Here is a 12223-nt window from a genome sequence, read left to right as displayed (position 1 = left end):
CGATTATAGAAAAATCCCTTGTCTCAAGTGTAATTTGAACCCATGACCTCTCGACGGCTAAAAGTGACCTCTGACCCCACTGAAAAAATCCGATTTTCTCTATTTTCAATAGATATTAAAAGAAAATATGTAGATATCAAAAAAAGAAATTACAATCAAGATCATAGATAATATTTATATAAGAATACAGCGGCAATATCTATTAGAATCTGGACATTGTACACCTTATCAACTTATTACATACATTCATTTGTGGAATGCGAATGTACTACCATTATCTGGAACAGTCTCTTGACACTGTGGGGCGTGGCCCTACAAATTCCATCATCGTTGTCAGCTAAACAGATTCTTTTAGGCGACAAGTCCTTTTCACATCTGCTGAACCACATTATATTGATAACAAAAAAGACCATTTATGAAGTTATCAAAAACTATACCATCCTTTAATATTGTGAAATTAAATGTAAGACTTGCAAAAAAGATTGAATGCCATATTGCCAAAAGAAAAGACTGTCTCCCAAAGTTTTGTGCAAAATGGGACAATTTTGTAGTTTAAGTGAATTTTTGTTCCCCACCTCTGCATTGTACCTTTTTTTCCAACTTATTTTAGATGCTCTCAATGGTGCCATGTGTTGTGTTTGCACTTGTGTTGTTGTTTTTTGTCTGTCTCGAAATAAAATACTTAAAAAAAACAAAAAAAACCCCAAAAAAACAACAAAAAACACTTAGTACATACACATTGTGACCAACGAGTACATGTATAAGCTTACTGTCTTAGAGTTTAAACAATTTATCAAAAAACAGTAAGATAAATAAAATAAAATAAAATTCCGACCTTCCTACCCTATTTTCTGAAGTCATGTTATCGGAAACGTTTAAAAAAAATTGCACGAGAATAAAATCGCGAAAATTGTGAAGTCTCGCGAGAGAAAGTGGATGCAGAAACTGACGTCAACTTAAAAACACAATATGAAACTGTTCTTTCAATCTGTAATGGCTATACATCTGATGGGAAGAAACCAATAGCACAGAGACCATTTGAAAAACAACTAGAAAAGATAACTACCTGAACTAGAAACTCACATACAATTTTTTTTAAATCTCCCTACCCCACCTATTCTAAAATTGAACGTAATCACACATTTTTTTGTAGATCTTAGGCTGTAGGGTTTGGTTTGCTTGAACTTAGATTAATATCTTCCATACCAGTTAACGCACTAACGTCGCCTACCAGTCCCAATAATCTAGGGCAGAAGACCAACTTGATCCCGTTTTGAAACTGTTTGTATTTCAAGGCATAAATAAATGGGTTGATGGCGGTGTTGAAAAATCCCAGCACCGTGGTGAATTGGTAGTAGGCATTATAGAAGTCGATTTTGACTCCCATACAGTATAGCATAAACATCACTTGGTTCGGTCCCCAACAGATCGCGTAGGCCAAAAACACCAGTACCAACATTTTCAGAACATTCCGACTTGCAACTTGGAGACTCTTTTCTTTTACCTTGCTGACCCCCGGGTTAGTATCAATGGTGATATCGGCAGTGGAGTCTTTGCTCAGTACCAGTACGCATCGTGTATAAGCTACAGCCATCACCAGTAACGGAATGATGTATTGAACAATGACATTTGAGATACCCACGAACTGGGCGACGGCTTTCGATGGCCATATTTTTCCAAGGGTGCACAGTCCATGGTCGTAGTGCTGGACGATGATGTTGAAACTCTTGAAAGACAGGGCTGTGATCCAGACCGACGCTAACATTATCTTGACTCTTGTGGTTGAGAACAGCCTGTAGTGATGGAGTGGATGGATGATTGCACAGTAACGTTCCATTGTAATCACCACCAAATTCAGACTGGAGGCGAGAAAGAGAGACCACTGAAAGTATGCTGACTTCCACAGCCGACAAGTCACCTCACCAGCTAAGCTGTCTGACATAAGTGACAACTCTGGGCTGAGAAAATATACGCTGATGATAACAGACGTTGCTAAATCGATGGCCGCTTGGTGGACTATCAGGTAGTTGGTGAGAGTACGCAATAATCGTACTCGAAGGAACACCACACAAACCGTTAGATTTCCTATAATACCAACGATACCGATGATGCCATAGAGAATGTGAACCACTGATATTGATGCCTTTGGGTTCGGCAGGTTGGTGGTGTTCGTAGAATCTTCCATTTCCAGAGAAAAACAATTTGTGTCTTCTATCAGATATCAAATCCTAACCACTGACATAAAAGAAACGATATAAAACAATTATACATTTTCGCCATCTTAAGATAGACCCTAATTACCAAAAATAATTAACTATGCAAATGGATCATTAACATGCATATGATTTTCAGCAAAAATCCATTCACATATTACAATTAGAATAAGAAAGATGTGTAGCAAGTTTCATTTGAATTGATGCTATAGTATTTTTAGATATCGTGTTCACAGACAGACAGACAGACAGACAGACAGACGGGCAGGCAGGCAGGCAGGCAGGCAGGCAGGCAGACAGACAGACAGACAGACAGACAGACAGACAGACAGACAGACAGACAAAAGCATAACATATAACTTCCCCTGTGGAAGATTCAATTTGACCCTCTCCTGCTTGCTGATTCCTGGGTCTATACTCGTTACCAAAAGACTCCGAAACACGCGTACGGTTTCATCTATTTATTACGCTTAGGATGTGAATCACCATTGGGATTAGAGTGTCAGACTCACAGATAGAAAGCAAAGCCGTGAATAATATGCTCTTCAGTCTGTTGTTGTGTTTATCTCTCCCCTTATGATAACCTTTATTTCTTTATCCTACACTAACACCTAGTACTAGAATCGGAAGGATTTTAGATTACACTTGCAGTCAGCGTGTTTTTCTTTGGAGGGTTAATCCCTAAATGTCAGTTATGCTAGCTTTTTTTTAGACCTTTTATCTAAACATGACATTGTAAAAAGATGTGACCGTCGAGTTGGTCCGATTTCATCATATCATCTCCGTTGAATGTAGTTGCCAGAGATGAGATATATCTCAGGCTAAAACGTGTAGTACCTCACATTATTGTAATGTCTTCAAAACCTTATTAACAGTCGCCGAGAGAGAGAGAGAGAGAGAGAGAGAGAGAGAGAGAGAGAGAGAGAGAGAGAGAGAGAGAGAGAGAGAGAGAGAGAGAGAGAGAGAGAGAGAGAGAGAGAGAGAGAGAGAGAGAGAGAGAGAGAGAGAGAGAGAGAGAGAGAGAGAGAGAGAGAGAGAGAGAGAGAGAGAGAGAGAGAGAGAGAGAGAGAGAGAGAGAGAGAGAGAGAGGGCAAACTGTACAAAGAGCAGTATCTCGCGGCATTTCTGTTGGATCGCCAAATTGTTCTTTCGCTATCGCATGAAAGGGATTACCGTCTGACAGAAATTGTACTAACCCCGAAGATGTAAAAGGCAGGTTAAAGAGAGGTATAGGATGTGTTATTTTGTGGGTCTCATATTGACATAAATTGGTTTAAATTATTCAGTATTTCAGAAGTCAAAAATGACTTTCTTTTTAACAACACCAATTTTTGTAAATGTTTCATTGGAAATCATTCTTTTTCACTTTAGGTTAATAATTTGCCCTTTTATGGTATGTATTGTCAAAGCCAATTTACAATTATTTTGTACGTATGATCACCGTATATGTGTACAGGCGATTTCTATAATTTGAGCATCCATGTCGCATATATAGATTGCAGTCAACTGTATTTCGTGCAGATGAAAATACCAAACCTTTATCATCTATCATTCATGTGTTGTTTTAACGAAACTATCGCAGATATTTGTGGCATGTCTAATGCTGTCATATTCCAAAAAAGGGAAACAAAACAAACAGGAAACTGATATTCATGATTAACGGACGGTTGTCTGTTGTTCAAAAATATCAAGAAACCAATTTCATAGCTCTGCACGATTTTACAACCACATCATTTCAAACATAAACGCTGCTTATAAAAGAACGAAAATTTTCATGAAGTCCTGAATTCGTGTGTATTCCTCGGGAGTAGTCAATTCATAATTAAAAGCGTTTATATTTCATCTCATTTTGGTGAAAATGAAGTTTTGATACGTGTTTAAATAAGCTTCTGCGTATGTGACTCGAACAAAACTTATAAAAATTTGTGTTAAACGTACTTTTGAATCCCCGTGAAGAGACAAATATCCGTGGATTTCTCATCAAAATCTGGAATTCAGTGGCATTTCGATCACAATCCGTAATCTTCTACATTTACAATAACTCACATCTATATAGGGTAAAGACATTAACACATCAACCAGTCTTTAAAAGAAGAATTTGCTCTTACCGTGAGTTGGCAAGGAAGGTGAAGATTCTGTACAGGAGATCGAGAGAGAGAGAGAGTTGTATGGGCAAGCTGAGCTGAGTTGAGCTCCATAGTACACTCATGATAAGGCATCATTATACGGAGGGTACCTATACCCGATCAATAGGTATAGATGTATGGTACCTCTAGTCATAGTTTCTATTCTAATGTATTTTTCTCTGCGCAGCTTTACTGTATATGTACGAAATTTGACCCTGTAGGGATTATGTTAATGTTACTAATATAGGCTTTGTTCACTTCCAGCAATTGGGTATCGTTTTGTGACTACAATTATATTAATTTCGCTTAGTCTGAAAAACGGCTGTGTTGAATTTATATTAAAATGAATGCATTAAAAAATGATTTCATGTTGAGTCGTCCTCAACGCCACTTATTCACACTTCACATCTAAACAGCTCCACTATGAGGAGTTTAATAAACTTGCAGAGACCCTTCAGTTATCAAAGACCGTATTTTATGCATGTGACAAGTTTGTACATTTAGTTCAAAGTTGTTTGAAAACCCTGCATAGGTATGATACTAGTCGATGTTTTGAACTACTACTCATAAACATTCTGACAATGTTCTTGTAATGCTTGTTGTCAAATCGTATATGTGAAATTACTTTCATAAAGGCTCGCCTATACATGCAACATTATGCCATCGAATCAATTACATATATAATAAAGCCTGTCAACACAGGTTTGAGTGTTGCCAATAAAAAACGGTGGCTTAGGACGCTTCAGGAATACTAGAATACAACAAGAACTCGTAAAAGTGCAATCAGGGCTTATACCCCTATGACGGGGTCGGTCGGTCGGTTGAAAATGAAACAAGGAAATACAAGTCTTCCTAGAAGACACATCCCCTCACATAATTTACTGCAAGATTAAAAAGAAATTGGTTGAAACAAATAAATACGACAAAGTGTCTGTGATATGCAAGGAAAGGTTAGATTTTGATTTATTAGATCCCAAAGCTTACACCTGATAATATAAGAGTAGATACTTGAATAATGGAGTAGATATGTATTAACATTTTTTTTAGTTTTGCAAATATTGATTGATCACTAATACGGCAGCTATTTAGTAAAGATTGATATAAACACCAAAAGTAATGCATGTGTATATTTCTTGTTCTCTATTACATTGAGACATGCTCAAAAAGAAATTGGTAATAAATATACACTACCATGTGTCTGTAATATGCATTACCTGGCTTGATGTTGATAACTTTACGTGGTCAAAGGTAAAGGTAAATTATGCAGTAGATGTTGATTTTTTTTACCATAAATATGGCCGCCATTCGGTCAAATGTGCATATGTCGCAAAACAAAGTGACCTGTGTATGTCCCATATGATATGCCACCTTTGTGTGATTGAAATAGGACATTCAATTGAATGTCAGAGAAATGACGTACTATGGACGCACAGACGGACGGGCTGGTACACGAAGCCCATTGAAATAGTCCCCGGTGAGGGGGGGGGGGGGCTAGAAAAAAAGTACATTATATTGGTTTTATTTCCAATTCATAATCATACCTTTACCAGTATAACTTAGTAACAACAAATAAAGTTAGAAAGATCCTATGAACCATGAATTTTATGATTTACTGAAGGATCTGAATTTTATCTTCAACCGAAAATATTCGTCAAGATGATACACACTTGTCGTTTCACCATCTTACTTTCTGAATCGGCCATAGAGGGCGTAATTTTGATTTTGCTCTGATTCAATTCTGATCGCCCTGATACAGTTAAAAAAAATCGTAAAGCATATCATGAATGTGCTTATTCCGCCTTGCATTGACATTTAAGTCTTGTCACCAAATATCTAAGAAATTTCTCATTTTTTTTCAAGACCTACACAACTCACTTTTACAATTTCGATTTCCATTACACTGTGACGTCACGTATTCAATACCGCGTAAAGCTTTTGATCCGAGACTACTTTTTACATCGTAGGAGGCAACATGTTTATGGAATACGACGTTTTATAACCTTAAGTTATATGCTTGGGTTGTTTTGGTGTTCGATGTCTGTAACGATTTATTTATTACTGCCGATAGCGTAATTGAACAAGATAATGGAACCATGTGGTTTCTTCAGGCGAAACAAAAGTGCACTTACGTACCTTAATAATAAATATAATTTTGCGCTCATCGTTTGTACTACATCAAGTATATAGAATAATTTCCGCGTGTGACGTGCAGAACACATCTACTTTGTAATTCTAATGATTGTTTACCTAGATACAGCTGTATTTATTCCCATAGATAGACTAGCCGTTGTTTGATTTTATTTGGATAATGTGGATGTATGTTGTATGTATGTTGTAGGGTTTCGTTGTAAAGTTTATGTAATAGTTTGTACATTGTATGTATGTATGTATGTATGTATGTATGTATGTATGTATGTATGTATGTATGTATGTATGTATGTATGTATGTATGTATGTGTGTGTGTGTGTGTGTGTATGTATGTATGTATGTATGTATGTATGCATGTATGTATGTATGTATGTATGTATGCATGTATGTATGTATGTATGCATGTATGCATGTTTGCATGTATGTGTGTATGTATGTATGTATGTATGTATGCATGTATGTATGTATGTATGTGTATGTATGTATGTATGTATGTATGTATGTATGTATGTATGTATGTATGTATGCATGTATGTATGTTTGCATGTATGTATGTATGTATGTATGCATGTATGTATGTATGTATGTATGTATGTATGTATGTATGTATGTATGTATGTATGTATGTATGTATGTGTATGTGTATGTGTATATGTATGTGTGTGTAAGTGTGTAAGTGTGTATTAGGGGAGGAATGGAGGGAGGGAGGTAAGTAGGTAGGCAGACAGGCAGGCAGGCATGTATGAATAAATGCATAAATACGTTTTTAATGCTTCTGAAGTTTGTGGGGATGGATGATTTGCTGGTGATGAACAGAAGCTATTTAGTGCTGATGCCGGTGAATGGGATATTGAGAGCTGTTGAATCGCTACACTGTATGCAGTATTACTTTTGTTTGGTTTTGTGAAGATTGCAAACTGAGTGGACTATGAAAATGTGACTATTAATTTGTCCGTTTTATTGTAACTAGCATGGGGAGTTAAATAATCAAAATGATTAAGAAGATAGTACATGTGTTTAGAGCTACAGGCTATAGAACGTGACGAAGGTGAAACGTACAATATTATATTCCCCCCTTAAGGAAATCTATTACATATATACAAACTACTCTCTTTGAAATGGTCCATTACAAATCATTTTCGTATTCAGTAAAAGGAACTAAGGTTTCGCCTGAGTTATCCTCTGTTGTGATTTCAAAATACCACGCACTCTCCTATAATACCTAAACAAGACCTTATCTACTTTTTGGTTTGGTAAATATATTGACAAAATTACATGCTATACAGCTGTTCGTGGTCGATTGCGAATGCCAAATCGAAGACTTGCTTTGTGAATGAAGCTACTCAATTTGTTTGTATACTCGGAGTCAAACGACGTTGTGTATAGTTATAGAATTGCACTCTGATTTCCGCACGTTTCATATTAATTGCAATATGCTCTCATTTCTTGCAGACCATATGTAGAGTAATTCTAGAAGAGACTCACCTACATTATCTGCAGTATTTATTACTGAAAAAAACCCTGAAGACGTGTTTTCAGTTCTCATGAACAATTGAAGATGTCCTACAATAGTTCACCGTGAAACACACAAAGGCATGAAATTAAAAAAACAACCCACACATTTCGAATTCAGATATGTTTTCAGACCCCATCAATACACCTAAACTTGTATAGATTCACTAGTCAGATATATTGAAACTTCACATTGTGATTACTTTCGTTCTATTTCCGCAAAAATCACAAATGCCAAACCCGCATGACTGGCGAGCGAAACAGAATCACTCTATCCACATTTGTTCAAGGCCGAGGGATGTTTGCCAATCTTCACAACCATTGGAACTCTTTTTTTCTTGTTGTAAAACGAGGCGTTTTCAATCCTTATACTTTTCTCCTGAATACATCTGAATATTTTTATTTATTTATTTATTTCGAAGGGTGACCCACGAAACTAGTTCCATTAACAGGCGCCAACATTAAAATTGTACAAAATTAAACAAAACCCAGAACATGCGCAAAATAAAAGTGCACTGAAATGAGAAGACTGGCAAAAAAAAATAACACCGAAGGTAAAAACAACGTATCACATTACAATATTAACACTTAAACTCATCAACTGAGAAAAAGGGCCAAAACACATTAATCTAAAACAAGTAAAGTCTTAAAACATGGCATAGCGCTAAAAAATATCAATTTATGAATTACTCTGTACAGTTTCATTAAAACCCCTCATGCTCCTAATTAAAGGCGAGTATTTACTAATATTTATGCGACTTCGCCTTTCCCTAAAAACAGAGAGAGAGAGAGAGAGTGACAGACAGACAGACAGACAGACAGACTGACTGACAGAGAGACAGAGAGTTAGAGAAACAGACAGCGACAGACAGATAGACAGACAGACAGACAGACAGACAGACAGACAGACAGACAGAAGCAGACAGAGACAGAAACACACACATAGTCTGAGACAGAGAGACACAGAGACAGAGAGCCAGACGAACGGATGGACGGACGGACGGACGGTCGGACAGACAGAAAGGCAGACAGGCAATCAGGCAGTTAAAACGTGGAAAAGCAGGTGGGCCTGACTTATTAACATAAGAGCATATCATCTTCGGGGGACCATCTGTTGCTGACTGTCTCTCACGCAATGCCATTGTTACAGTAGAATACATACCAACGTCGTTCAAATCTGCATAACTTGTCCCCATCTTCAAAGGAGGTAATAAAGATCGATCGAACACATCAAACTACAGGGGAGTAACCCTGCTGCCATCACTTCACAAATTATTCGAACTATGCATTTCTAAACGTATGCAATCCTGGCTCAACGAAAAAGTCATACCACACCCTTTAACGAGCTGGATACCAACCTGGCCAGAGTAACATAACCACAGCCTTTGTCATTCTGGAGACAATATACCACCATAAAGACACAGCAAATTATTCATGTGTTGCTTAGACTTCCACAAAGCTTTTGATTCCGTTTGGTGGAATGGGCTATTCTACAAGATGTATTATATGGGCATAAATTCAAAACTATGGCGAATTCTACGTACAATGTTTATTGGTCAAAACTGTCAAATTGCTTTTGGAACGCATGTATCGAACTCTTACCCGATCTCTCAAGGAGTACGACAGGGGAGTGTTCTTTCAACTACACTTTTTTTATTTATATATATACACATGACCTATTCCTTGAACTTGAAGATAGTGGCCTAGGATGCTATGTCGGCTCGTCTTTTCTAGGGTCGCCCGCCTTGGCCGATGACATTTCCATATTGTCACCAACTTGCTCTACTTGCCAGACACTGCTTGATATAGTATGCGCATACAGCTCGAAATGGAGATTAAAATTATCCGATTCAAAAAGTCGCATTATAGTATTTGGAGAAACCAAACGTGAACACAAACGATTGTATCAACACAGGAACCTGTCCTTATATAACTCTCGTATTACAGAAGTTGACTCAATTACGATCGTTGGCTTGCAAATTTCAAATACGTCGTCAACAATGGAACGTACACTTTCTCCTTGTAAAAAAGGCAGAGGTTTGATTAATTCTCTACGAAGTGTTGGGGTTGGACAACATGGACTTAACCCAATCGTCAGTGGAAACGCATGTGCCTCCCAGCAGCCTTACACACCTGTGAACTGTGGACATACACTAATACTGAATTAATAATGCTTGAAAAGTGTCATCGCTACGCTGCGAAAATTATTCAAGGTCTACCTCCGAGAACTTCAACAGATTTAACTTTAGGTGCTCTAGGTTTAATGTCAGTAGAAGCCTATATTGATAAGTGCAAATTACGCTTTTTCGGAATTCTATGCAACAGTGACAATTCGTCGACTAGGAACCATATATTTCTACAACGTCTTTTTGAGTTCAAACTTTCTTCAGTTAAAAGATGTATGGGTTTCATTCCTGATATTGTGGAAATCTTGTCAAAATACAATCTTTCATGCTTCCGCGATGAGTTCTGTACAACAAGCTACTTTCCTCCTTAAACAATATGGAAAACCTTTGTAAAGGAAGCCATTAATGAAAACGAGTACAATCTTTGGAGACAGAGATTAGATAGTAGAGACGAATTATTACTCTTCTCTCAATTACATTATAGCCTTGTACCGTTTCATCTGTATTTCCAATCACGTAAGTTTCCTCAATACAGGCCAATAGTTTACAAAATAATGAAAATCCTAGTCTCTTTAGGACAAACTGAATGTTCTAAATGCCAAGAGCTCGTTGGAGATTATCTAACTCATTTATTGACTTCATGTCGTAATACGGCTGTACAAAGAGATATTTTCTGGTCAACTATGTTTGATAACATCAACGTTAACTTTGCTGTACGTTTGTAAAACTTAAATGAAGTTAATTTTACTATCAGTATTTTAGAAGATAATAAAAAACACTTTCAAGAACCGGACGAATGGGAAATATTTCAAGATACAGCCTATAAGTTTATAGACACATACTTAGACTTTTGATTGGATTATGATGTCTTGTCACATTCTTATTTCTTACTGTCAATTTTTGAGAAGATAGTAAGTATAAATTTCACCAACCGAACAAATAGGAAATATTCAAGATAAAATCCTTAAGTTTATCGTTTAACTGACTAATGAAATCATGCACTCTGTACTTATTTATTTATTATTTTGTTTTTGTATATTTGTGAACTGAGTTGTAACTCCTCTCTTTGAGGAGGAATAAAACAACAACAACAACAACAACAACAACAACAACAACTCACTCACTCACTCACTCACTCACTCACTCACTCACTCACTCACTCACTCACTCACTCACTCACTCACTCACTCACTCACTCACTCACTCACTCACTCAAGTTGACGTGTCTAAAATCCTCCTTTAAGTTGTAAGTTGTTTAATGATGCTACACATATCTTATTCTGAAAACCATGTATCTATCCATGTGTGTAAAGTTTGGCATTTAATTATTTTAATAACCCCAAACCCCGTTTGATAACTAGATGACGGGTATATGTTTTGGATGTTTACTTACTTACTTACTTACTTACTTACTTACTTACTTACTTACTTACTTACTTACTTACTTACTTACTTACTTACTTACTTACTTACTTACTTACTTACTTACTTACTTACTTACTTACTTAAGTAATTAATTAATTAATTAATTAATTAATTAATTAATTAATTAATCAATCAATCAAACAACTTCATTGGGGCTTTTCTAGACAAAAAATAATGTGAAACAACAAAGACAAAGTCAGTGTTTGTAACTCATTAATGATTACACGCATAAACTGTGTAGACACGGGTAATAAATCGGTATCTCAGTCAAGTCAGTACGAGAGCGTGTGGTTTCCCATATATCGAAACATCACCATACATGGATAAAAAATACTTGTTACGATAAATGTTCTCGGTTATTGAACATAGCTTGCGTTTCGAGAATAACACTTAAAAGAGCCGAGTTCTCACACTCCCGACAGTGTAGGAGAGATGTGTTTATTTACGATTAACAGCTGCAGTGATTACGTTTGTTTACCCAATTTGTTGAAAGAATCACTTTCTGCACATATATAACAAAGTTTAGGCCAGGGAATAGCAAGGTGTTTCGAATATTAATGTTCTTTATTCAAAGTCCATCCATTCATTGAATATTCTTGATAGAACACATGTGAAAATGTTAGAATTGTGATGTGTTTTATCCGTTAATGTGTGCAAAATACGAATATTGGA

The 12223-nt window shown here is 36.5% G+C and overlaps 1 protein-coding gene across 1 annotated transcript; it reads right to left on the bottom strand.

The window, feature by feature from the left end:
- Positions 1 to 1156: 1156 nt before the first annotated feature.
- Positions 1157 to 2185, bottom strand: LOC144439194 (histamine H2 receptor-like). The gene has a single exon (XM_078128465.1). The coding sequence runs from the start codon at positions 2183 to 2185 to the stop codon at positions 1157 to 1159; it is 1029 nt and encodes a 342-aa protein (XP_077984591.1).
- Positions 2186 to 12223: the final 10038 nt, after the last annotated feature.

This window comes from Glandiceps talaboti, chromosome 8 (genome assembly GCF_964340395.1).
Source record: "Glandiceps talaboti chromosome 8, keGlaTala1.1, whole genome shotgun sequence".
NCBI classification, from domain to species: domain Eukaryota; kingdom Metazoa; phylum Hemichordata; class Enteropneusta; family Spengelidae; genus Glandiceps; species Glandiceps talaboti.
The sequence above is the reverse complement of the archived record's forward strand: the minus strand, read 5'-3'. Positions and strand labels throughout refer to the sequence as shown.